Below are 27,772 nucleotides of genomic sequence, written 5' to 3' on the forward strand. Positions count from 1 at the left end.
TACGATGAGCGAATCCACGATGCGTAACGTTCGAAATGTGGGGATGGAGAATGTTGTTTAAATATATTAAAGATTCCGCAGAAAAACAGTAGCGCTCTGGCAAAAACTCATTAGGAAAAGAAAGGATATTAAGTCGTGGTCTTATCACCCTCTCACGGTGAATAGCCCGAATGATTTGTGCTTCAATGTCAACTGGATCTTCCTCAAAAGGAAACGTCATTGTGTGACAAGTGTGGAAACAGCGGTCTGGCTGAACGTGCACTTAAATACCTGAACATAACCTGAACAAAACCTACCCCTACCAGGTTAAGTTCAGAGCCTATGTTACTATAGTTACTTACATAGCCTGATCATATTGAACGTTCTGGAACTGAAATCCCAGGTTTACCGCTAACTCTGGGTTTACATACCCAGAGTTAGCGGTAAACCTGCTTCCTGGAATAGCCCCCTGACCATTAAACCAGTTTAACATCAAACTACCACCACGCTGACGGAGGACGAGACTTTTATTTTGAAACTCGACCGGAAGTAGCTGTGTGAGTTGTCCGGTCGTCGCTCGGTGCCAGGCTGCTGCTCCGTTACTCTTCATGTCGGTAGTCTGGCGGCGGACGGTCCGGAGCTCCGGGACAACGTTCATGGAGGAGACGTGAAGTTTTAGGAGGAGACGAAGAAGAAGAGGAGGAAGAGGAGGGAGAGGAGGAAGAGGAGGGAGAGGAGGGAGAGGGGGAGAACTTTTCCCGCGGTAAGACTAACTAAACTTAACTAACCTCCGCCGTTAACTTCTCCCGGTTACCGGACAGACTCCCCGTTAGTAAGATGGCGCAGGCGCACTTTCTTTATTTCGTTGTGTCGCTGAGGTCACTTTGCGCCGCGAGCCTTTTGTTCCTGCGGCTCGCGCCTCCGTTCCCATGGTGAAGCTTCTTCAGCTCGCGAGACTGACCGGACAGAGCCGAGAGCCTGTTCGGCAACGCTCGGGTTTAATAGAGTAAATAAATGTAAATAAATGTAAATAAATGTAAATAAATAAATAAAAATATAAATAAATATGTAAATAAATGTTAGAGTAAATAAATAAATATATAAATATATAAATAAATAAAAAACACAAGTTAGACTGTCTTAATAAATACAAAATAAAAGATAAATAAATAAATATTAGACTGTCTGACCACATAAGTAAATAAAAACAAAAATTAAATTAAATTAAAAAGTTAGTCTCTGTAAAAAGTGAAATAGAACTGACTGAAAATAAATGAACTAAATAAACAAACAGATTCACTGAGTCTCTGATTAATCTGCTCATTGATGCTGAAAACTGAGACATGTTAGCATTAGCATTCTGCTAACATGAGTGATTGATTGACAGGCTGAGGTCCTCCACCACAGAAGAAGAAGCCCTGGCCTCAGTGTGATGGAGGAGGACAACAGTCGCTACGTGGCTCAGCTCAGAGCAGAGTTTGACAGCTGTGATACCACGGCAACGGGCTTCCTGGACCGGGACGAGCTGACCCAGCTCTGCAGGAAGCTGCAGCTGGAGGCGCACCTGCCCCTGCTGCTGGAGGCGCTGCTGGGCCGGAGGCCGCACGCCCGGGTCTGTAGCTGCACTACTGCTGCTATACATATACTACTACTAATACTACTACTAATACCACTACTACACAATAACTACTACACTACTACTACTACTACACATACTACTACTACTGCTGCTATGCTACTACTACTACTATTATTGTTGAGATTAGTTTCTGGATCAGAACCATGACCCCGTCTCACTCCTCCAGGTGAACTTTGAAGAGTTTAAGGACGGCTTCGTGGACGTGCTGTCTCGCTCTCTGGACTTCAGTACTTCAGAGGACGACAGCAGCTACCTGGAGCCAGGTGAGACAGCAGCTGGGACATGGAGGGGGAACATGGAGGGGACATGGAGGGGACATGGAGGGGGAACATGGAGGGGACATGGAGGGGGAACATGGAGGGGACATGGAGGGGGAACATGGAGGAGACATGGAGGAGACATGGAGGGTACATGGAGGGGAGACATGGAGGAGACATGGAGGAGACATGGAGGACACATGGAGGGTACATGGAGGGGGGACATGGAGGAGACATGGAGGACACATGGAGGGTACATGGAGGGGGGACATGGAGGAGACATGGAGGACACATGGAGGTACATGGAGGTACATGGAGGGGGGACATGGAGGAGACATGTAGGGCCCACAGAGCCCTCCTCTAGTTTCCAGACTGATGATCTAGACTCAGATAAAGTCGTCACAGTTCATCAAAGACACGTCTCCAGAGTTTTGTTTATCTACTTCTGTTCTTTGGTCTAAACTATGTGGAGAGTGTAGCTAACAGCTAGCAGCTAGCAGCTAACAGCTAGCAGCTAGTAGCTAGTAGCTAACAGCTAACAGCTAGCTTCTAGCTGTTAGCTGTTAGCCGTTAGCTGTTAGCCGTTAGCTGTAGCAGCTGAGCTCTTTGAACAGAGCCGTCTCCAGCGACATGCAGCAGTGAGTACAGATGTGATCTGTTTAGGTGGAGTCTCTCTGTTCCTCTGCAGCCGTTCCTGAGGAGGTGAAGCCAAAGTTCATGAAGGGAACGAAGCGTTACGGCCGCCGCTCTCGTCCCGACAGTAAACCCGACCCGGAGGACTCGCCGCCGTCCAGGACCGAAGCCTCCGACTCGTCACCGGGCGGCGTCCACAGGGCCAAGCTGAGACGGGCGACGTCTCTGGAGAGTGTGGAGGTGAGAAGATTTATTCTAAAAGATGAACCCTGACCTTTGACCTTTGACCTCTGATGCAGGACAGTACAGATAGAAGCTGTCTCTGACCTCTGACCTCTGACCTTTAAAGCCTGGTCTGCTGAGGCTCATTCTGTCTGAACGGAGCTGGTTCTGTGTGGGTGAGACTCGTTGTCTCAGATGTCCAGAGGCTGCACTGAATACCTGGGGGGGGGGAGGAGGAGGAGGAGGAAGAGGAGGAGGAGGGGAGGAGGAAGAGGAGGAGGAGGAGGGGAGGAGCCGGCAGTGGCGGTGGGGGGAGGTTTGGTGGTTTCGGGGTGGAGGAGGTTTTACAGGAAGTGGGTTTGTGAGGAATGTGGAGCTGGCAGACTCTCTGCTGGTTTGGCTCCAGGATGCTTCACAGTTTACTCAGATGAGTTCTGTCCTGATGGAACCAGAGGAACCAGAGGAACCAGAGCTCCTCTGTTCCTCAGCTACACTAGTCCAGATCATTGTAATCTAAATAATCCTCAGGTGATGATGTCCGTGGTGCTGTTAAACTGGATTGAATCGAGCTGTTTCTGTTGTTTAGTCTAGTCCCCTGACTACACTGTCAAAATATTAGGGACACATGTCAGTAGATCTACACAATGAAAACCCAGTAGAACCAACATCTGTCACCAGAAGCTTCATGGAGGTTTGGAGCAGGCCTGTGCTGTGGTAGAGTCTGGTCAGAGGTTCATCAGTCAGGGGGCTCCCTGCTGGCTGTGGATTAAACACTGTAATAAACACGTTATAAACACGTTATAAACACGTTATAAACACTGTAATAAACACGTTATAAACACGTTATAAACACGTTACATGAAGAGCTTCAGGCTCTGCTCTGGGTTCAACACATGAAGATGGTCAAAGCCTGGTGAAGCTGAATCAACTGTTCTGTCTCTGATTGGTTGTCAGCGGACCAATCAGAGGGCTCCTAACCTTTGCTAAGCTATGTTCCTGTTGCTAACTCAGACTAACCCTAGAGTCTGTTAGCATAGAACATGAAACACATGAAAACAGGTGAACAGGTTTTACCTGTAGACTCTTAAATCCATCATGGATTCACACTGTGGACATGCTAGCATAGCTAGTTAGCTAATGACTTAGCTAGTTAGCTAATGAAAGTTAGTTTACAGCACAACTCATTTAGTAGCTTAGTTACATGTTGTCATGGCAACTGTCAATCATCATGACGTCACTTCCTGTTTCTGTAGCGTCCAGCTTTGTGGCTCCCGCCCACTAACATGTAGGGGGCGGGGCTTATGGCCTATACTGCAGCCAGCCACCAGGGGGAGCTCTAGTTGATTTGATTGGTGCTCAGTGGCCCAATCAGAGAGCCTTGTTTAATTAGTTTAAAGTGTGTCTGTCTGGTTTCTAACTCATGACTTTAGAACAGTTACACAACACGGTTCAGTATTTAACTGAGACTGTTTCCTCTTCAACACAAACTCACTGCTCTCTATCTCTGTGAGGACCTTCTACAAACATGAAGCGTTCCCTAACCCTCACCCTAAACCCTAAAACCAGGTCTGAACAGGTTTCACCCCCCAGAATGTCGTCGGGTCCAGACTGATGGTCTGAACTCCCACTGGTCCTCAGAAAGATAGTAGTACAGCACACACACACAATGAGTTCAGTCCAGTAGAAGTAATGAAGCTCAGGAATTCATCCTGATGACTCTGCTCTGCTGCCAGGGCCTCACACTCCCAGCATGCTCTGCTGCCAGGGCCTCACACTCCCAGCATGCTCTGCTGCCAGGGCCGCACACTCCCAGCATGCTCTGCTGCCAGGGCTACGCACTCTCTCCCAGCATGCTCTGCTGCCAGGGCTACGCACTCTCTCCCAGCATGCTCTGCTGCCAGGGCCACACACTCCCAGCATGCTCTGCTGCCAGGGCTACGCACTCTCTCCCAGCATGCTCTGCTGCCAGGGCCGCACACTCCCAGCATGCTCTGCTGCCAGGGCTACGCACTCTCTCCCAGCATGCTCTGCTGCCAGGGCCTCACACTCCCAGCATGCTCTGCTGCCAGGGCCTCACACTCCCAGCATGCTCTGCTGCCAGGGCCACACACTCCCAGCATGCTCTGCTGCCAGGGCCACACACTCCCAGCATGCTCTGCTGCCAGGGCTACGCACTCTTTCCCAGCATGCTCTGCTGCCAGGGCCTCACACTCCCAGCATGCTCTGCTGCCAGGGCTACGCACTCTCTCCCAGCATGCTCTGCTGCCAGGGCTACGCACTCTCTCCCAGCATGCTCTGCTGCCAGGGCCTCACACTCCCAGCATGCTCTGCTGCCAGGGCCTCACACTCCCAGCATGCTCTGCTGCCAGGGCTACGCACTCTCTCCCAGCATGCTCTGCTCCTCCACAGTGGAGCTCCCCCTGGTGGCTGGCTGCAGTATAGGTCATAGGTAAGTGGGCGGGACTTATGCTGCGTTCCAGAAAACTGGGAGGTCTGATATAAGTGCTCTGGAACCACTTGAAGCTGGACGTCCTACCAGTGAAGTCAGGACAAATCAATCTACCCTGACGTCACAGAACAATGTGTTCATGGAGATGTAGACCATGAATGTTAGAGCATCATTTACTAGACTATAAAACGCATTGATCTGTTTATTTGGTCATACTAGATATCATCACATCACACAACATGACTTTAGAGTGAGGACATGTGGCTGTAATGTCTCTACATAAAGTTATTAGATGAAGTGTCGCCTCACGAACCAGTCTGACAGAAAGAGAGGAGGTCTGTTGAGCTTTCAGCACAGAGACAAGTATACGACCTACTGCTGGTGGAAACACTTTGGGAGACTCAGTTTCAAAACAAATCTTATCTTTTCTATTATCTGATGGCGGTCGGCCATGTTTGTTTATGTTCAGCTTGGTTCTCCTGGAACTCTTTCAGCTCGTATCTAGTTCACTCCAAGTGGAATAAATCTGACATGTCCTGATGTATGTTCAAGTTATCTGACGCTATAGAAACAGGAAGTGACGTCGTGATGACTGACAGTTGCCATGACAACGTGTAACTAAGCTACTAAATGAATAGCTGTAGCAGAGTTAATGGATCATCAGAACCTGGATCCAGTTCTAGACTCAGACTGACCAACGGGAGGAGGAGGAGGAGGAGGAGGAGGAGACACGGCAGCCATCTTGGTTGTACGGTCCATGGTTAGAACTGGTTCTCTGACCTCCATGTTTTCTGAGCAGAGCCTGAAGTCTGATGAGGAGGCAGGAAGTCTGAAGGAGAGCGTCCCGACACCCTTTCAGTCTAAAGGTACGGTGGCCTGGACGAGAAGACAAAGTTTCACACTTTAAGGAGATTCCTGTTGACGTTTTACCGTTGTGTTGAGCAGGGAGTCAGCAGGAGGAGGAGGAGGAGGAGGAGGAGGAGGAGCTGGGGGTTGAAGGAGGTCTGCAGCGCCTCCACTCTGAGGTAAACCTGGTGTCTCTCAGACTTCAGTCTGTCCTCTAGATCCTCTCTCATGACCTCTGTCTTCAGGACGTGGACCAGCTGCTCAGGAAGCTGGACGCCGACCTGGACGGCAGAGTCAGCATCACAGAGTTCAGGAAGGTTCTGTGTGGCTCCGCCCCCACATCATGCTCCACCCCCCTACGATCAGCTGACCTGCAGAGGGCGCCATACAGGGTCAGACTCTTTATTTAATACCAGCACAGACGTCACCGATGTCCTGATTCCTTTCATGTTGTACAGACGTGTGTCCTCAAATATCAGCGTCATACTCTTTGTCTCTGAGTGTCTCTGTCCGTTCAGCTGGAGACAGGTCTCCTCCATCTTGTCCCTCTAGTTTCTCATCCGTCTTAAATCCTGACGCTGCTCTCAGAGTCCTCTAATCACACGATGCCTTTTACTTTTAATGTTTTATTTATGAATCAACATCAGACCAGAAACATCCTGACCTCCTGACACCTTCAGTTCCTGGTTTAATGAATGAATGAACGGTTTGATGAGCATCAGGTCGTTACCAGACTCTAGTCATGTGACCTTCAGCTGATTAAACCTAAACTCCATCAGACATTTAGAGCTGAACACTTGGAGGAAACGTCTTCTAGTCCAGACGTCTTCCCTGAGGACGTCATCAGGTTTATAAATGACCTAAACTAAATGTGTTTGACTCTAGTTTACTGACGTCTCTGCTCCTTCCTGCTCTTGTTCCTCCACAGATTCAATTCAGTAATGAAATAAAAGCTGTTCCACCTTTATCCTGTCTGACGACCTCTGACACTGATACACATCATTAGAGCTCTACAGGTTCAACTGGTCCCTCAGAGCTTTGTCTTTAAATCACGTCTTTGTTCTTATTGTCAGGGACCAGTTTAACCTGCAGAGCTCCAGTCATGTGTGTTAGTGTCAGAGGTCGTCTGTGATTTAAACACTAACAACATGTCTGATCACATCTGTCAGGAAGAGTCAGGAACATGAAATGAAACGTGACGACATGAAACCCACACACCTTCACTGACACACAGCTGGGGTTTACCAGCCACTCCTGAACGCAGCATTACCTGCAGACCAGCTGGGGTTTACCAGCCGCTCCTGAATGCAGCATTACCTGCAGACCAGCTGGGGTTTACCAGCCGCTCCTGAACGCAGCATTACCTGCAGACCAGCTGGGGTTTACCAGCCGCTCCTGAACGCAGCATTACCTGCAGACCAGCTGGGGTTTACCAGCTGCTCCTGAACGCAGCATTACCTGCAGACCAGCTGGCAGTCATCAGTCCAATCAGCCGAATCCAGGTGGCTCCAGGTAGATCCAAGTAGCTCCAGGTGGCTCCAGTTATCTCCAGGTGGCTCCAGGTAGATCCAGGTAGCTCCAGTTATCTCCAGGTGGCTCCAGGTAGATCCAGGTATCTCCAGGTAGCTCCAGGTGGCTCCAGGTAGATCCAGGTAGATCCAGGTGACTCCAGGTATCTCCAGGTGACTCCAGGTAGCTCCAGGTAGCTCCAGGTAACTCCAGGCAGATCCAGGTAGATCCAGGTATCTCCAGGTGGCTCCAGGTGGCTCCAGGTAGCTCCAGGTGGCTCCAGGTAGCTCCAGGTAGATCCAGGTAGCTCCAGTTATCTCCAGGTGGCTCCAGGTGGCTCCAGGTGGCTCCAGGTAACTCCAGGTAGATCCAGGTAACTCCAGGTGGATCCAGGTAGCTCCAGGTAACTCCAGGTAGATCCAGGTAACTCCAGGTGGATCCAGGTAGATCCAGGTAACTCCAGGTAGATCCAGGTAACTCCAGGTGGATCCAGGTAGCTCCAGGTAACTCCAGGTAGCTCCAGGTAACTCCAGGTGGATCCAGGTAGATCCAGGTAGCTCCAGGTGGCTCCAGGTGGCTCCAGGTAGATCCAGGTAGCTCCAGGTAGCTCCAGGTGTCTCAGTCAGACAACATGTCGTGTACGTCAGGTCTGATCTCAGGCTGTGGTTTGTTAACGTGGGTGAGGACGGAGAGGCTGGGAGCCGGCGCCGCGGCGTACTGCTACACTCAGGTGATCATGAGCCAATCAGAACGCTGCTAACTCTCAACATGGTTACTCCTCAGCTCTGCGCTCTTATTCTGAAATATCACGAGAACATCTGCTCCAAGGTCTCCAAGGTGATCAGTCACCGTCACCATGGAGACCAAATCACATGATCTGATTACACCGAACATCAGCGTCTGTAGTTTAAAGAGGAAGAGGTTCTGATGATGAGGAGCATCACATCTACGGGAAATGGAAGAGAAGAAGAAGAAGAAGAAGAAGAACGGAGAGAAGTTAAAAAAGAGGAGGAGGAAGAGGAGGAGGAGGAGGAGGAGGAGGAGGACTGTTGTTGGTGACCTGAGTGAAAGTGGGCTAATCCAGATTAAATGTTCAGCGTCACGCTGTTGAATCATGTGTTTCTCAAGAATCAGTGGAAGTTACTTTCTCTGAGAGTCGACTAGAACCTGTTGGTACTGATCCTGGTCTCTGGTCTAGAACCCGTCTGTACTGATCCTGGTCTCTCTCTGGTCTAGAACCCGCCAGTACTGATCCTGGTCTCTGGTCTAGAACCCGTCTGTACTGATCCTGGTCTCTCTCTGGTCTAGAACCCGTCTGTACTGATCCTGGTCTCTCTCTGGTCTAGAACCCGTCTGTACTGATCCTGGTCTCTCTCTGGTCTAGAACCTGTCTGTACTGATCCAGGTCTCTCTCTGGTCTCTGTCCATGCAGACTGAGGCCAGGTCAGAGGAGCTCTCGGCTCGCTCCACCTCCCCCTCCCTGCTGACGGCCACGGTGGGTCAGAGGGTCCTCAGCCGGCTGGACGACGGCTCAGGATGCACCAGCCCCGAACGGGTGGTGGCCCTCTGGACAGAGGAGGGCATCAGGAACAGCCGGGACATCCTGCAGGTCAGTACTCAGCAGAACCTGGAACCTGTCAACACAGAGAACTTGAACTGAGAGGAACCTAGCTCATCATGCTACGTTAGCTTAGCTTGTCAGACATGTTGGTAGCTCAGCTGTTGTGTCCCTGCTCCTTGTCTGAGGCTAAAGGGTTCTGTGATTCAGACTGGACCAGTTTCAGGGTCGTTTCTGTTTGTGTCCAGACGCTGGACTTCCCCCTGGAGGAGCGTCTCAGTCTGGCCGACCTGACTCTGGCTCTGGACAACGAGCTGCTGGTCAGCGGTAACGGTATCCACCAGGCGGCGCTCATCTCCTACAAGCAGGAGATCCAGCACCTGCAGTAGGTTTCCCTGACTCTAACGTGTCCTCGTGGATCAGCTGTGGAGACACTGGACTAAAAGTCTCTAGAGGGGTAGAAGTGAAATGAGTCATTAGACCGTAACCATGTCAGACCTGGACACTTCCTGGTTCCTGTTTGTTACAGACGTGTACACACATTACTGCAAACATTCAGAATGAGTCTCTAACATGAACAGTGCCCCCTGCTGGACTGGAGGTTCCGACTAACAGACCTCACCCTCATGTGTTCAGGGAGCTGGCAGAGCAGGCCTGCAGGGAGCGGGACAAGGTGAAGGCCGACCTGGACCTGGCCGACCAGAGGAACCTGCAGCTGGTCAGGGAGGTGGACGACCGCCACGCCAGCATGGAGACGCTCAACCAGAGCCGGATCAGGTCAGACCTCTACGTCTGCTGGGACGACGACCGTCCTGTCCCTGAGGACAGATGATGGGACACTAGGTCTCACTACTGATTCATTCAGACAGAGTTAGTTCACAAACGTTTTATTTTAATCCAAACTGATGTCGTCTCTGCTTCCAGAGGTTTGTGAGTCTCAGTCCTCTCCTCTAGTGTCCTCATACTTTATAAACCCAGTCAGCTTCCAGCCTGACGGTGCTCGGTCCAGAACCGATCCTCTCCTCTTGTGTCCTCATACTTTATAAACCCAGTCAGCTTCCAGCCTGACGGTGCTCGGTCCAGAACCGATCCTCTCCTCTCGTGTCCTCATACTTTATAAACCCAGTCAGCTTCCAGCCTGACGGTGCTCGGTCCAGAACCGATCCTCTCCTCTCGTGTCCTCATACTTTATAAACCCAGTCAGCTTCCAGCCTGACGGTGCTCGGTCCAGAACCGATCCTCTCCTCTTGTGTCCTCATACTTTATAAACCCAGTCAGCTTCCAGCCTGACGGTGCTCGGTCCAGAACCGATCCGAGGCTTTTATGAATCAAGACAGAATCTCTTAAACCCTGATATGATTCCAGATGACAACAGTTTAAACACGTCATTACTCTCTTCATTCCTCCCAGGAGCTTTTAACTCTTTGAGTCATTGTGGACAAGAAGGAATCAGTCTGAACCATCATGTCCCACGTTAATGATCCGTTCTGTCCTCCAGCGCCACAGGCCAGAGCTCAGTCTGACTATCTGATACTGACTGAGAGCTTTACAACAACAGGTGTGATTCTAGTGGAGCTGAATGAGTCCAGAGAGTAGAACGCTGACGAGCCGCTCTGTGATTGGCAGGGACCTGGAGCAGGACTTCCGTGATAGGCTGACGGCTCTGCGCAGTCAGTCGGAGCAGGAGAACGAGGCGCTGCTGCAGCAGGTGGAGCGAGAGCACGGCGAGCTGCAGGAGGAGCTGCACCTGCTCCGAGGGAAGGAGGCGGAGCTACAGGAGGAGCTGAGCGGCGCCGCACAGGTTCATTAACACTAACGAGCTCATTTATCTCAGAGTTACTAAAAGGCAGGAAGATAGATCAGTGTTTGTACTGTTTTATTGTGAAATCAGGTCTTTTACTTTGAAAGTTCCTCCTTTAACATCTGACACTGAAAACTGAGAAATCTTTTAATATTTAGGAATAAATCCTTTAAATAAATGTATGACTGGTGTTATCTGGGCTTAGTTCTCTTTACATTTATATTATTTAAACTAATTATCACCTGATTATTAATAAATACTCTGATACTGTGATTTATTAGAGGAAAATATTCATCAGATTTATATTTAGTTGTTTCAGACACTAAACAATAAAATATTCTTACAAGATAATATATTTACAGTTGATATATACATATATACATATATACAGTATTACAAAGCTAAAACATGTCATGATGTAATTACTGATAAAGCTGAGGCCCAGCTCTGTAAAGGCCTCGAGCAGCAAAGTGTCCGACATGACTCCGAGCGTTTTAAATCTAAATAAACTAAATAAAACCAGTGAACGTGATGAATGTGGACGCTGGTCTTCAGGAGAACGGTCGTCTGGAGGAGGAGCTCGCTGCCGTGAAGCTGAAGCTGATTGAAGCCCAGAGTTTAGTGGACAGACTGCAGAGAGACCTGGACCAGCTGCTCCATGACAAGGTGACGCCTCACACACCTTTACCTGTAGAGAAGCAGCAGCTCCAGACACTGGAGACCAGGTCTAAAGAGTGAACACTCATCCACCAACAACATGAGGAAACGATAGAGAAGCTGCTCTGATACCAAGAACCATGGAGCTGGAGCTAACCAGCTAGCCTCAGTATGGCATACATGGTCCTCTACCTCCATCTAGTGGTCTGATGGTGGTACTACACATAATAAAGTTAGCTTAGCATTGATATGTAGCAGCTTAGCATTGATATGTAGCAGCTTAGCATTGCTATGTAGCAGCTTAGCATTGATATGTAGCAGCTTAGCATTGATATGTAGCATGCCTTGGTGCCTGGTTTCCCTGGGGAGTTCCATGTGTGAACAACATGGAGGAAATCTCCATCTTCTTCTGGATTGTATAATGATCACAATGGTAGAATGTGATGATGTCCAGGCTGACCTGTCCACAGAGACCAGGGTCCATGGAGACCAGGTTCTATAGAGACCAGGGTCCATGGAGACCAGGGTCCACAGAGACCAGGGTCTATAGAGACCAGGCTCATATAGAGACCAGGGTCCACAGAGACCAGGGTCCACGGAGACCAGGGTCCATGGAGACCAGGGTCCATGGAGACCAGGGTCCACAGAGACCAGGGTCTATAGAGACCAGGGTCCACAGAGACCAGGCTCATATAGAGACCAGGGTCCACAGAGACCAGGGTCCATATAGAGACCAGGGTCCATATAGAGACCAGGGTCCATATAGAGACCAGGGACCACGGAGACCAGGGACCACGGAGACCAGGGTCATAGAGACCAGGGTCATATAGAGACCAGGGTCCATATAGAGACCAGGGTCATAGAGACCAGGGTCATATAGAGACCAGGGTCCACGGAGACCAGGGTCCACGGAGACCAGGGTCCACAGAGACCAGGGTCATATAGAGACCAGGGTCATATAGAGACCAGGGTCCACAGAGACCAGGGTCCACGGAGACCAGGGACCACGGAGACCAGGGTCATATAGAGACCAGGGTCCACGGAGACCAGGGTCCATGGAGACCAGGGTCCATGGAGACCAGGGTCCACAGAGACCAGGGTCTATAGAGACCAGGGTCTATAGAGACCAGGGTCCACAGAGACCAGGCTCATATAGAGACCAGGGTCCACAGAGACCAGGGTCCACGGAGACCAGGGACCACGGAGACCAGGGTCCACGGAGACCAGGGTCCACGGAGACCAGGGTCATATAGAGACCAGGGTCCACAGAGACCAGGGTCCACGGAGACCAGGGTCCACGGAGACCAGGGTCCATAGAGACCAGGGTCCACAGAGACCAGGGTCCACAGAGACCAGGGTCCATAGAGACCAGGGTCCACAGAGACCAGGGTCCACGGAGACCAGGGTCTATAGAGACCAGGGTCTATAGAGACCAGGGTCCACAGAGACCAGGCTCATATAGAGACCAGGGTCCACAGAGACCAGGGTCCACAGAGACCAGGGTCCATATAGAGACCAGGGTCCATATAGAGACCAGGGTCCATATAGAGACCAGGGACCACGGAGACCAGGGACCACGGAGACCAGGGTCATAGAGACCAGGGTCATATAGAGACCAGGGTCCATATAGAGACCAGGGACCACGGAGACCAGGGTCATATAGAGACCAGGGTCCACGGAGACCAGGGTCCACGGAGACCAGGGTCATATAGAGACCAGGGTCCACAGAGACCAGGGACCACGGAGACCAGGGCCCACGGAGACCAGGGTCATATAGAGACCAGGGTCCATAGAGACCAGGGTCCACAGAGACCAGGGTTCATATAGAGACCAGGGTCCACAGAGACCAGGGTTCATATAGAGACCAGGGTCCACGGAGACCAGGGTCCACGGAGACCAGGGTCCACGGAGACCAGGGACCACGGAGACCAGGGTCCACGGAGACCAGGGTCCACGGAGACCAGGGCCATATAGAGACCAGGGTCCATAGAGACCAGGGTCCACAGAGACCAGGGTTCATATAGAGACCAGGGTCATATAGAGACCAGGGTCCACAGAGACCAGGGTCCACAGAGACCAGGGTTCATATAGAGACCAGGGTCCATATAGAGACCAGGGACCACGGAGACCAGTGTCATAGAGACCAGGGTTCATATAGAGACCAGGGTCCACAGAGACCAGGGTTCATATAGAGACCAGGGTCCATATAGAGACCAGGGTCCATATAGAGACCAGGGACCACGGAGACCAGTGTCATAGAGACCAGGGTTCATATAGAGACCAGGGTCCATATAGAGACCAGGGACCACGGAGACCAGTGTCATAGAGACCAGGGTCCATATAGAGACCAGGGACCACGGAGACCAGGGTCATATAGAGACCAGGGTCCACAGAGACCAGGGTCCATATAGAGACCAGGGTCCACAGAGACCAGGGTTCATATAGAGACCAGGGTTCATATAGAGACCAGGGTCCATATAGAGACCAGGGTCCATATAGAGACCAGGGACCACGGAGACCAGGGACCACGGAGACCAGGGTCATATAGAGACCAGGGTCCATATAGAGACCAGGGACCACGGAGACCAGGGTCATATAGAGACCAGGGTCCACAGAGACCAGGGTCATATAGAGACCAGGGTCCACAGAGACCAGGGTCCACAGAGACCAGGGTCCACGGAGACCAGGGACCACGGAGACCAGGGTCCACGGAGACCAGGGCCCACGGAGACCAGGGTCATATAGAGACCAGGGTCCATAGAGACCAGGGTCCACAGAGACCAGGGTTCATATAGAGACCAGGGTCCATATAGAGACCAGGGTCATATAGAGACCAGGGTCCATAGAGACCAGGGTCCACAGAGACCAGGGTCCACAGAGACCAGGGTTCATATAGAGACCAGGGTCCATATAGAGACCAGGGACCACGGAGACCAGTGTCATAGAGACCAGGGTTCATATAGAGACCAGGGTCCACAGAGACCAGGGTTCATATAGAGACCAGGGTCCATATAGAGACCAGGGTCCATATAGAGACCAGGGACCACGGAGACCAGTGTCATAGAGACCAGGGTTCATATAGAGACCAGGGTCCATATAGAGACCAGGGACCACGGAGACCAGTGTCATAGAGACCAGGGTCCATATAGAGACCAGGGACCACGGAGACCAGGGTCATATAGAGACCAGGGTCCACAGAGACCAGGGTCCATATAGAGACCAGGGTCCACAGAGACCAGGGTTCATATAGAGACCAGGGTTCATATAGAGACCAGGGTCCATATAGAGACCAGGGTCCATATAGAGACCAGGGACCACGGAGACCAGGGACCACGGAGACCAGGGTCATATAGAGACCAGGGTCCATATAGAGACCAGGGACCACGGAGACCAGGGTCATATAGAGACCAGGGTCCACGGAGACCAGGGTCCACAGAGACCAGGGTCATATAGAGACCAGGGTCCACAGAGACCAGGGTCCACAGAGACCAGGGTCCACGGAGACCAGGGACCACGGAGACCAGGGTCCACGGAGACCAGGGCCCACGGAGACCAGGGTCATATAGAGACCAGGGTCCATAGAGACCAGGGTCCACAGAGACCAGGGTTCATATAGAGACCAGGGTCCATATAGAGACCAGGGTCATATAGAGACCAGGGTCCATAGAGACCAGGGTCCACAGAGACCAGGGTCCACAGAGACCAGGGTTCATATAGAGACCAGGGTCCATATAGAGACCAGGGACCACGGAGACCAGTGTCATAGAGACCAGGGTTCATATAGAGACCAGGGTCCACAGAGACCAGGGTTCATATAGAGACCAGGGTCCATATAGAGACCAGGGACCACGGAGACCAGTGTCATAGAGACCAGGGTTCATATAGAGACCAGGGTCCATATAGAGACCAGGGACCACGGAGACCAGTGTCATAGAGACCAGGGTCCATATAGAGACCAGGGACCACGGAGACCAGGGTCATATAGAGACCAGGGTCCACAGAGACCAGGGTCCACAGAGACCAGGGTCCATATAGAGACCAGGGTCCATATAGAGACCAGGGTCCATATAGAGACCAGGGTCCACAGAGACCAGGGTTCATATAGAGACCAGGGTTCATATAGAGACCAGGGTCCATATAGAGACCAGGGTCCATATAGAGACCAGGGACCACGGAGACCAGGGTCATATAGAGACCAGGGTCCACAGAGACCAGGGTCCATATAGAGACCAGGGACCACGGAGACCAGGGTCATATAGAGACCAGGGTCCACAGAGACCAGTGTCATGGAGACCAGGGTCCACAGAGACCGGGGTCATAGAGACTAGGGTCATAGAGACCAGGTTCCATAGAGACCAGGGACCACGGAGACCAGGGTCATAGAGACCAGGGTCCACAGAGACCAGGGTTCATATAGAGACCAGGGTTCATATAGAGACCAGGGACCATATAGAGACCAGGGACCATATAGAGACCAGGGACCATATAGAGACCAGGGTCCACGGAGACCAGGGTCATATAGAGACCAGGGTCCACAGAGACCAGTGTCATAGAGACCAGTGTCATAGAGACCAGGGTCCACAGAGACCGGGGTCATAGACCCGGGTCATAGAGACTAGGGTCATAGAGACCAGGGTCATAGAGACCAGGTTCCACAGAGACCAGGGTCATAGAGACCAGGGTCCGTAGAGACCAGGGTCCATAGAGACCAGGGTCCATAGAGACCAGGGTCCATATAGAGACCAGGGTCCGTAGAGACCAGGGTCCACAGAGACCAGGTTCCACAGAGACCAGGGTCATGAACATGGACCTGATGGTTCTGGGTCCAGGTTTCTGTGGTCCAGGTATAAAGAGGTTAACCTGTGTTTGTGGTTCAGATGAAACTAGACCATCAGTGTTTGTGTCTGGTGTTCGGTGACTCTACTGAATCATTCATGAACGTTTCCTCTGACTCTGTTTCTTCATCTGCTGCAGCCGTCGCTCAGGACTTTTTATTCTTCACTTGAACTCAGCTACAGCTTCTGATTGGTTGATTGATTGACTGATTGACTGATTGACTGATTGACTGATTGACTGGTTTGTCCCATCAACAGCTGGACAGCTTGGAGTCGGCCGGCGCTGGTCTGGGTCACGAGGAGCGATTCTCTGAAATCGTCAAAGAGTACGAGCAGCAGTGCAGGGTAAGAGGATGGAAGCTTTTATTTTGAAGGTCTCTCCAGGCTACATTTAGTTTGACAGTTTGGATTCAGGGTGACGCCCACTTCCTGAAGACAGAATGAACCTGACCATTCAGAAGCTGCCTGAGAAAGTGTCTGATTTTAGATGTCCTTCACTGACCAGAGATATTATTGATTTATTTATTAATTAAACGTTAAAATGAGACATTCAGCTACTTTTACTTCTGTTAAATGTCTCTAGTCACATTTTAAACAACGTTAATATCTGATTCTGATACGTGACGTTAAAGCTGAAGGAGTTTTAATGTCTGTTTATGTTTGTGCACCTGAACGCTTCGTCCTGATTGGACAGAAAATCAAGGTGAGAGCAGCAGCGTGTCAGGACGACCAATGGACTCATTCATTCATAAACAAACATGGACAGGTGGACAGGTGTCCTCTTTGGACGCTCATCATGTGCACCTGTTATAACTATAGTGTGTGTGTGTGTGTGTGTGTGTGTGTGTGTGTGTGTGTGTGTGTGTGTGTGTGTGTGTGTGTTGCGTTCAGGAGCTGCAGGACAGGAACGATGAGCTGAGCTCAGAGCTGGAGCTGCTGAGTCAGAGGAGCAACAGGAAGACGAGACGATCTGGAGACGAGACGACGCTGAGCTGGACACAGCTACACACAGACACACACTCTGGTAACACAACTACACACAGACACACACTCTGGTGACACAGCTACACACAGACACACACTCTGGTAACACAGCTACACACAGACACACACAACTACACACAGACACACACCCTGGTAACACAGCTACACACAGACACACACTCTGGTAACACAGCTACATACAGACACACACTCTGGTAACACAACTACACACATACACACACTCTGGTAACACAACTACACACAGACACACACTCTGGTGACACAGCTACACACAGACACACACTCTGGTAACACAGCTACACACAGACACACACAACTACACACAGACACACACCCTGGTAACACAGCTACACACAGACACACACTCTGGTAACACAGCTACATACAGACACACACTCTGGTAACACAACTACACACAGACACACACTCTGGTAACACAGCTACACACAGACACACACTCTGGTAACACAACTACACACATACACACACTCTGGTAACACAACTACACACAGACACACACTCTGGTAACACAACTACACACATACACACACTCTGGTGACACAACTACACACAGACACACACTCTGGTGACACAACTACACACATACACACACTCTGGTGACACAACTACACACAGACACACACTCTGGTAACACAACTACACACAGACACACACTCTGGTAACACAACTACACACAGACACACACTCTGGTAACACAACTACACAAAGACACACAACTACACACAGAAAGGAACCAGTCTGTCCTGTGGAAAGACATGAACAGGACTTTCAGGTTGGATCAGTCCAGGTAGACGAGGACACGCCCACCACACTAGGACACGCCCACCACACTAGGACACACACACACACACACACACACACCTCTTCCAGGTTTCTGTCTCCGTGTCTTAAAGTCTTCATCGTGTCTCTGGGTGAGTCTCAGTTAAACGTGTTGTCTCAGTGTGTTGTTGTCCTCCTGTCACTCATGTTTGTGTGTTTGTGTGTTTGTGTGTTTGTGTGTCCAGGCGGCTCAGACATGAAGCGTCACTCGTCTCCTGTCCTCAGGAAGAAACTGGAGCCTGTGGACAGAGCAGGTGAGACATGGGGTCTGAATGTTGATAGAAAAAACAAGAGACATGAGCTTGAGGAGACCAGGGTCCTGGGGGGACGCTCAGGATGTCAGACCAGGGTTAGACCAGGGTCCTGGGGGGACTCTCAGGATGTCAGACCAGGGTCCTGGGGGGACTCTCAGGATGTCAGACCAGGGTCCTGGGGGACGCTCAGGATGTCAGACCAGGGTCCTGGGGGGACTCTCAGGATGTCAGACATGTGGACGCCATGACGGCTCCTCTAGCACGTAGAGCGCCCCCTGGTGGCTGGCTGCAGTATAGACCATAAGCCCCGCCCCCCGATTTTAATTATTGGAAGTGATGTCATGATGATTGACAGCCAATCACCAGTGAGTCTGACTGTACAGGTGTTGACCTGAGCAGCAGCTGTTGCAGTGCATTGTGGGACTTGTAGTACGAGTGTCAGGGCCCTTAATAGACAGAGGCCTAATGTGTCCCTGTAAGCTTTACGTTTGACATGTCCCCATAAGGGTAGTGATCCAGGAAGGACTGGACCCCACAACCTGATAAAAACAAGACCACACACTGAACCAACACACCCCATAATAACAGTAGAAGAAGAAGACTGACCGTCTCTCTCCCTCAGCTCTGTGCTCTCTGGACTCTGCTCCTGGCCCTGGTCCTGGTCCTGGCCCTGGTCCTGGTCCTGGTCCTGCTCCTGGCCCTGCTCCTGGTCCTGGCCCCGGCCCTGGCCCCGGTCCTGCTCCTGGTCCTGGTCCTGGCCCTGGCCCTGGCCCTGGCCCTGGCCCTGGCCCCGGCCCTGGCCCTGGTCCTGGTCCTGCCGTCAGTATTCAGACTGAACTGGCTCTGGAGCAGCTGCAGCAGAAACACGACCAGGAGCTGCAGCAGCTCAACATCCAGCTGGAGACGCAGGTAACGGCTCATCAGAAGCTCTGATTGGACCAGAACCAGAACCAGAACCAGGACTAAACTCCTCCTCCTCCTCCTCTTCCTCTTCCTCTTCCTCAGGTGAACTACTACGAACGCAGTCTGGAGCTGATGAGGCAGAGCATGGAGGTGGAGAGGAAGGACATCTCTCAGGTCTTCAAGGTACAGGTGATTCTCAGGTTGTTGGATCAGAACCAGCGTAGGAGGCGTCCTCACGTTGACCCGGTCTGTCGTCAGGTGGAGATCAGCGAGCTGGAGGAGCAGAAGTCTCAGGTGGAGCAGCAGGTGAAGCAGCTGAAGGAGACGGTGGAGAAACTGCAGGCTCAGATCCAACATGGAGGAGGAGGAGGAGGAGGAGGAGGGTGGAGCAGCGAGCAGGAGCGCAGGTGAGGAAGACATCTTGTCTCTGAGCTGGTGTGGTGTTATTTTAGTTGGTGGAGACAGACTCTTCCATCAGGGTCAGAGGTCAGAGGTCAGAGGTCAAAGGTCAGTCCTCCACTAGTCGTTACTCTACGATCAAACCACTTCCTGTTCACCTTCATGGTCACATGTTCCTGTGTCGGTCTGAGCCTCCGTTAAAGTCTCCTCCAGACGTTCTGTTGACGTTGAAGCGATTTTAGCGTCTTGAACTTTTCCCAGAATGCATCGGGAGCAGGCCGAGCTGGAGCAGAACTTCGCCAGAGAGATCAGTAACCTGGTCCAGAGGCTGAGCGCCGAGAAGGAGCAGCTGGAGGCGGAGCTAAAGCTGAAGATGGACCAGGAAGTGATGGTGTTCAGGTGGGTGATGACATCACAGATGAAGGATATATACGACCTGTAAACTAAATCATTCACCATTTAACTACATTTATATTTATATTTATATTTTATTCTTTAAATCAAACAGTTTATTGTATTTAGAACATTTCAAACATTTGTTCCTTTGATGTTTTTTTCTACAAACAGGATCCTTTAATGTTTTTTGTTCAGATTAGTGTTAAAGTCGGCCGCCATGTTTGATGATTAATTTAATACGTCGTCTGCTGAAGACTTCTCTCTTTAGACCAGTTTAATCTGAAAGCAGCTAACAGGCTGTAACGACATCATTCACTCTACTGTCCACTGGTTAAATCAGACTCAGTCAAAGGTCAGAGGTCAATAACTACATTTAACTAGAACAGTTCTTAGATGAGACTTCTCTAACGTCATAGTTAATATCAGAGTGATGCTCCTTCCTCCTCATCTGTAGCCACAGGGCTAGTAGCAGCTAGCTAGCTTTGGTAGCTAACGCTAACTGAGATCAGACAAGCTAATGCCTCTTATCCAATCACAGGACAGGGTCGCACACTTTGAAATAGGAAGAGATTGTGTTTATTAAAATGTCTTTGTTAACATTTTCATATTTATAACGTTTATACTTTAATGTTTTACTTTGAATCTTTTAAATAATTAAATGATTAAATGACCACATATAGCCGCTATAACATGAAGTCATGTTAATATTCATATTTAAATATCAGTAACAACATAAATTAAATTATTCAGCAAAGATTTATCTGAATAATAAAACTAAGTCCATGGAGGCGGCCATCTTGGAAACGGCTGCAGAGCCTGGCTGAATCCAGCAGGGGGCAGATGTTTACAGCAGCGTAGCAGCGGTCAGTGACGGCTGTGTGCTGTGAGCAGGGAGGAGTCGGAGCAGCAGCTGGCTCAGGTGAAGCTGCAGCACGCCGAGGCCCAGCGCCGCCTCCTCCACCAGCTCCACCAGGAGCGGCGGCGGCTGCAGGAGCAGAAGGGATTCTGGGAGAACCGGCTGGCCCGGTCGGAGCAGGAGAGGAGGCGGTGTGAGGAGAGGGCAGGGGAGGAGCAGGCCAGGATCTCCCTGGAGAAGAAGGACATGGAGGAGAAGCACGAGGAGGAGGTCCGGCGCCTGAGGGAGGAGGTCAAGACGTACGGCCAATCAGAAGCCAGCTTGGAGGAAGACCTGGAGGCGTGTTGTGGGCGGTGCTGTGAGCTGGAGGCCCGGCTGGAGGAGGCCTGCACTCAGCTGGAGGAGAGCATCATCTTCTTGGAGTCGAAGGAGCGTCTGAACCGGAGCCTGGCCGTGGAGAAGAGCTCTGTGGAGGAGGAGCTGCAGGAGCTGAGGAGCAGGGAGGAGCAGCTCCTCCTTCGGCTCGGAGACCTCCAGGCAGCGTCCCACAGCCTCCGGCAGGACCAGGAGGAGGCGGCCGAGACCTGCAGCCGCCTCTCCAGCGCCTTCCTGCAGCAGGAGGCTCAGCTCAGAGCCAGGGAGCAGACGGTCACCTCCCTCCAGGAGGAGCTGGAGAACCTGCAGGAGGCCCTGAGGAGTAAAGCCGAGTCCGTCTCCAGACTGGTGGATGAACTGGACTCCCTGAAGACGGACCGCGCCAGGCTGATCCAGGACCTGAAGGACCAGGCCATGGCTGTGGACACCCTGCAGCTGGAGCTGGACGGCGTCTCCGAGGAGCTGGACAGGAGGAGGAGCGGCGAGGAGAGTCTGCAGGAGGCTCTGAAGGAGGAGCAGACCAGAACCTCTCAGCTCCGGTCCAGTCTGGCCGAGGAGCGGGAGGAGGTGTCCCGTCTGAGCCAGGAGAACCGGAGCTACATCCGTCTGGCAGACCAGCTCTCCACCCAGATCGTGGAGATGGAGGAGGAGATCTCCTCCCTCAGAGACCACCTCCGAGACCTCAGCTCCCAGCTCAACGACACCGCAGACCTGGTCCTGGACCTCCGGACCCAGCTCAACTCCAAAACCAACGTCCACCTGGAGGCCCAGAACCAGGAGCAGGTCCTCCAGCTGCAGCGGGCCTTGCAGGACTCCCAAAGCCAGCAGAGGAGCACGGAGGAGGAGCTGGACAGGGAGAAGAGGAGGATGACGCAGCAGCTGTTGGAGCTGGAGCAGCTGGTTCTGGCTCTGGAGGAGGTGACGGACCCAGCCAGTCCTCACAGGTTTGATCCAGAACCGGTCTGAACCTTGACTAACCTCCGCCTGCCCGAACCAGAACCAGACTAATCCATCCAGACACTCGCTGAATGAAACTCCCACAATGCACTGCTGCCGGCCGCCTCAGTCTGTCGTCTCTAACCCAATGAGCTCAACGCATGTCACAGTAACGTCTCTGATTGTCTCTCAGCCGTAGAGGACGGAGGTCTCACTGTGCTCCAGAGACGAGCAGGACGCTCCGTCCATCGGAACGTCCACAGAGTCTCTGAAGCACACTGAGACCTTCATCCCTCCACCTCCACCTGCTGCATGTCCTCTAGTCACATGATCACCACGTCAGGTGTCCTCTTTGAGCTTCATGTGTTTGTCGGCTGCAGGACTCAGCTGGAGGACGTCCGATCAGAGAACGGGGCTCTGCAGGAGAGACTGAGCGTCCTGCAGCAGGAGGTCCAGAACCTGGAGGACGAGGTGGACAAGAGGAGGTGAGCCAACGTCTCAGAGGGTCGAGGACGGACGGATCGAACCCAGATCGGTTCTGATTTGTTGTTTTAATTCAGGAGGAAACTGGAGGAGATGGAGAGAGAACACGAGAGGAGCAGAGAAGAAGAGGAGAGGCTGCACAGAGAGGTGAGGACCTGAACCAGACTCCATTCACATATCTGTCGATTTAACACACACTTTAAATCATCTGACGTCCTGCATCCTGATCAGATCGTCTTCTTCTCCCTCTGCAGAACTCCAGGTACCGTGAGGAGGTTCTGGATCTGAGCGGTCGCAACCTGCAGCTGAGCAGCGCCAACGCGGAGCTGAGCGCCCGTCTCCGTGGAGACCAGGAGTCGGTCCGGATGCTGCAGGAGCGCCTGGCGACGGTCTCCAAGGAGCGGGAGGAGGAGGGAGTTACAGTGAGATGAAGTCTTTATGGTTTGATGTGAAAATGGAACAAAAGTCCAAAGGACAGGACAGAGACTCCAAACTCGTCTTCACTTCTTTGTCCAGGAGAGACTTGTGAATGTTGGACATTTAAAGATTCAGTCGTTGTCCTCGTTGCAGATGCGGCGGCTGCAGGACGCAGCGATGCAGCAGGAGAGGGAGAAGCTGCAGCGGCAGGCGGCCTGGACGCAGGACAAACAGCTGCTGGAGACAGAGCTGAACTCCTGCAAGGACAAGGTGGACAGACACATGAAAGACACTGAAGCTGGTCTCTGATCCCTGGAGGCTCCCAGCGTTGACCTGCAGGTGTTTTATGTCCTCAGCTGGGACGACAGGCGGAGCTGGAGGCGGAGCTCAGCAGTGTGACGCTGAAGCTGCAGTGGACGGAGGAGGACAAGGAGACGCTGCTGAGAGACGCCGAGGACCGAAACAACAAGGTCACCACGAGGACACGTCCACGTCTGTCCTCTAGAGGGAGACACTGTCTGATGGATGTGTTGTGTTCAGGTGGAGAAGCTGCAGCAGACGGTGACCTCTCTGGAGGCGGAGGCGGAGCTGCTTCGCTCTCAGCTTCACGCCGTCAATCAGGAGAAAGAGACGAGCGCTCAGACAGAGAGCGACCTGCAGAGGGCGCTACAGGACGCTCACCACCAGGTCAGTCATCAGCCCGTCTGATCACATCCACCTGTCTGACCTCACTCAACATCTCGCCTCCTCCTCTGAGGCAGGTGGAGCAGCTGGAGCTCAGCGTCAGGAAGCTGGTGAAGGAGAAGGAGGAGCTCCGTCGGGCCCTGGAGGAGCAGGAGGAGCAGGAGGAGCAGGCCTCCGTCACTCTGCAGGAGGAGACGCACAAACTGAGAGTCCAGAACCAGGAGCTCCAGCAGCAGGTAGCGTACAGGTACACTGAGGGGGAGGGGTGGGGGCGGGGTCAAAGCTCTGAGCCATGCAGCTGATTGGTGGATGTCGTCGTCAGCTGTCAGAGCATCAGGTCCAGGATCTGCAGGTCCAGAAACTGAACCAGGAGCAGCAGAACCTGAGGATCCGTCTGGACCAGGCTCAGAACCAGGTCAGGACTCAGAGGATGGATGACCCGTGTTTGATCCTGGATCAGAACCGGTCCTGATTACTGGCTGGTTGTCTGCAGGCGGAGCGGTCCGGCGCCACCATCAGCCTGCTGCAGGCGCAGCACCTGAGGCAGCTGCAGGAGGTGAAGGAGCGTTCAGGAGACGGCTACAAGGAGCAGGTGGAGCAGCTGGAGGTCCAACTGGTGGAGGAGCAGGGGAGGAGTCAGCAGCTGGAGGAGGCGCTGAGGCTGCAGGCTCAACAGAGCAGCTCCCAGATCAGCACCAAGCAGGTAACACACACACCGCGTTACACACCAGGTAACACAACACGTTACACAACACGTTACACACTGTTACACACCACATTACACACCACGTTACACACACCACGTTACACACACCAGGTAACACACACCACGTTACACACAGCATGTTACACACACCACGTTACACACACCACGTTACACACACCAGGTAACACACACCACGTTACACACACCACGTTACACACACCACGTTACACACACCAGGTAACACACACCACGTTACACACAGCATGTTACACACCGCGTTACACAGCTACTGCGTTACACAACATGTTACACAACACATTACACAACACTTTACACACCGCGTGACACAACACGTTACACACTGTTACACACCACGCTACACACCGCGTTACACAACACGTTACACACCGCGTTACACACCGCGTTACACAGCACGTTACACACTGTTACACAACACGTTACACACCACGTTACACAACACGTTACACAGCATGTTACACAGCACGTTACACACCAGGTAACACACAACACGTTACACACTACATTAGGTTCCACACTACGTCTGAGTGCGTGTTGCGTTCAGGGCCAGTACGAGAAGGCGATGTGCAGCCTGCAGCAGAGGGTGGAGGACCTGGAGACCAAACTGAAGGCGGTGCGCCTCGTCCTGCAGGAGAAGGTCCAGCAGCTCAAAGAGCAGGTGAGTCTCGTCCTCCTTCGTTTGCCGTTCGTGTTCTTGTGGCGGCGGTTTGACGGCGTGTCTCTGCTCGCCTGCAGCTGACCAAGAACTCCACGCTGAACGCGCTGCTGAAGGATCTGTACGTGGAGAACTCTCAGCTGATGAAGGCGCTGCAGGTCACAGAGCAGCGGCAGAAACAGGCCCAGAAGAAGAACTTCCTGCTGGAGGAGAAGGTCGGCGCCCTCAACAAGCTGCTGAGGGAGATCGTCCCGGCGTCGCTCGCCACGTGACCGATTCAATCAGCCTCATTATTCTGAGCGTCGGCCCACGTCAGCTGTTCTTTCAGCTCAGACTCAGAGACAACTTTTATTGTTTGACTTCCAGCTTCTTGAAGGTTTGATTCTTTTAGTCCCAGAGTCCAGACCTCACTGCCTGACCTCCACCAGACTCCATTTAAATTGTGATGGATTTATCAGTTGGAGGCGTCTGAGTCATTCCAGTGTTATGTTTCTTTATGCACCACTCTTTGTTTTATATGTAGAAATCGTTTTGTTCCCAACAAACCAAAACTCACCTGTGACCAAAGAGTGAGACCAACATTTAACATTAAATTAAATTTATCACAACTTTTCTCCAGACTGATTTCATTTCCTTATTAATTGATTATTAGAGCAGATATTCCTCCAGAGACGATGTCTGCAGGTGAACAAGGTGAGCTAGCGGTTAGCTGAAAGTGCTAACAGGAAATATGTCGACTAGCCCTTAAGGCATCCTGGGGACATTTCGTGCCACTCTGTTGTTTATTTTTTAAGCCATTTTGGCTGTGTTGAATGAATATAGCTCAAATTTTCCAGAAGATATTCATTTTAATTTTTTTTTAGAATTGTCATCTCAGTACTTTAATTAAGCCTAAAATGGCTATGCTATCAAAAACCATCCATAATAGTTCCTAGCGCCAAAACGTGCCCCATTGAAACCCATTAAAACCACTTTTTTTGATCCCACGTTTATCTTAACATAAATTAATGCATTCCTTTATGTTAAGATTTCATTTTGGACCACTGGCTTTCATTTTGTAATTTTTATATTTGTCTACCAGGTGGTGCCACTTTTACCCATTCAAAGCATGCAGCAAAGTTTCACACTTTTTACTGTTTTCTGCGAAGGAAGTGTGTGTGCTTTTGATGTTGGATAATGGTGTGTGCATGTAAAAAAAAAAAGTGTGTGTGTGCGCGTGTGTGTGTCCAACTTCAAAAGTATTTTCTCTTTGAAGGTCACTCTCTGCGCTATAAACTAATTCAATAATAAAAATAATGATTAGTGAGAACCAAAACAAAATTGAACTTTATAGGCTCTCATTCAGGTTGTTTGTGCAGGTGCATTGCAGCCGTGGTTATAAATATGAGCAGAAGTGCGGGAATAGTCATTTTGGAGATGGCAAGAAAGTACAGTACACAGGACGCTCTGGACATAATTATGCAGTCTGACTGCAAGGATGGGTCCTCATCCTCCGAGTCCGACTCAGACTCAGACTCTGAGGCCGACACGGAGGAGGCTTCAGAGGTAGAGACAGATCAGCCGGAGTCCAGCTCATCTTCAGCTGAAGATTCATCTGAAGGAGAAGGGGAAGTGGATCAAGCAGAGGGATGGACCTCAAAAAATGGCAAGGTAGTGTGGTCTCCCACTAGCTTGTGGGGCGGCTGTGGCTCAGTAGGTAGAGCGGGTTGTCCACGAACCAGAGGGTTAGCGGTTCGATCCCCGGAATGTGCCACATGTCGAAGTGTCCTTGAGCAAGACACTGAACCCCCAGTTGCTCCCAGTGCGTGGCACTGGTGTGTGAATGTGTGTGTGCTTGTGTGAGCGAATGGGTAGATGTGTCTGAGACTGTAAAGTGCTTTGAGTACCAATAGGTAGAAAAGCGCTATATAAAAGCAAGGCCATTTACCATTTAATAACGAGACGCTGCGCTACATCCCAGCAGCCAGAGGTCTGATCCCGGGACCTACCCAGTATGCTGCGGCACGCATCAGGGACCCGGTGTCCAGCTTTTCGCTCCTGATGACCCATGACATCCTGCAGCATATCCTGGCCTTGACCAACCTGCACGGGAGACGTGCAATCACAGGCTGGCAAGACGTGGACACGGAGAAGCTGCAGGCGTACCTGGGGCTGCTCATTTTGGCCGGTGTTTACCGGTCAAAGGATGAATCAACCCGTTTTGTCACGTTTTGTCACTAGGAACTAATAAGTCTGGGTTTTTAAAAATCTGACACTGCAAAAAAAAAAACAATGCATGAAAATCAGTATTGCTGCCAATCATTGACCCATCTCAGGGCCTAAAAATAATAGTTAGCCATTAGTTATTGAAATGTATTTTATGGAAATTATTTTAGTTTTTTTGTTTTTCTGGATAAAAACCAGCAGAGTTATGTAAACATACTGGCATTTAAAGGGTTA

At 51.4% G+C, this 27,772-nt stretch overlaps 1 protein-coding gene across 5 annotated transcripts; it reads left to right on the forward strand.

The window, feature by feature from the left end:
- The first annotated feature begins 687 nt into the window (after nucleotides 1-687).
- On the forward strand, nucleotides 688-25,931 carry ninl (ninein-like). Of its 5 annotated transcripts, none has more exons than XM_084562202.1 (31): nucleotides 688-742; nucleotides 1,367-1,591; nucleotides 1,785-1,881; nucleotides 2,564-2,748; nucleotides 5,979-6,045; nucleotides 6,125-6,204; nucleotides 6,271-6,417; nucleotides 8,967-9,143; nucleotides 9,341-9,477; nucleotides 9,729-9,869; nucleotides 10,719-10,893; nucleotides 11,449-11,559; nucleotides 16,644-16,730; nucleotides 17,277-17,409; nucleotides 18,416-18,484; nucleotides 19,107-19,393; nucleotides 19,490-19,570; nucleotides 19,646-19,794; nucleotides 20,048-20,185; nucleotides 21,074-22,357; nucleotides 22,730-22,834; nucleotides 22,910-22,979; nucleotides 23,087-23,254; nucleotides 23,349-23,519; nucleotides 23,606-23,719; nucleotides 23,790-23,936; nucleotides 24,011-24,169; nucleotides 24,256-24,348; nucleotides 24,427-24,636; nucleotides 25,223-25,336; nucleotides 25,414-25,931. In XM_084562202.1, exons 2-31 carry the CDS (start codon nucleotides 1,412-1,414, stop codon nucleotides 25,603-25,605), a joined length of 5,268 nt encoding a protein of 1,755 aa, XP_084418328.1. In that variant the 5' UTR covers nucleotides 688-742; nucleotides 1,367-1,411; the 3' UTR covers nucleotides 25,606-25,931. The 5 variants fall into 5 exon arrangements, 4 of the variants coding, with proteins under 4 accessions (XP_084418328.1, XP_084418330.1, XP_084418329.1 ...); XM_084562204.1 differs by having other exon boundaries at nucleotides 23,403-23,519; XM_084562203.1 differs by having other exon boundaries at nucleotides 17,286-17,409.
- Nucleotides 25,932-27,772: the final 1,841 nt, after the last annotated feature.

This window comes from Chelon labrosus, assembly GCF_963514085.1.
Source record: "Chelon labrosus genome assembly, chromosome: 15".
Classification (NCBI taxonomy): Eukaryota; Metazoa; Chordata; class Actinopteri; order Mugiliformes; family Mugilidae; genus Chelon; species Chelon labrosus.

What these genes read in the sequence shown, in the direction of transcription:
- ninl (XM_084562202.1), top strand. Translation starts at nt 1,412, where the DNA reads ATGGAGGAGGACAACAGTCGCTACGTGGCTCAGCTCAGAGCAGAGTTT. An exon ending in GACACCCTTTCAGTCTAAAG is followed by an intron (nt 6,046 to 6,124) that starts GTACGGTGGCCT and finishes TGTGTTGAGCAG; the next exon opens with GGAGTCAGCAGGAGGAGGAG. An exon ending in GGAGCCTGTGGACAGAGCAG is followed by an intron (nt 18,485 to 19,106) that starts GTGAGACATGGG and finishes TCTCTCCCTCAG; the next exon opens with CTCTGTGCTCTCTGGACTCT.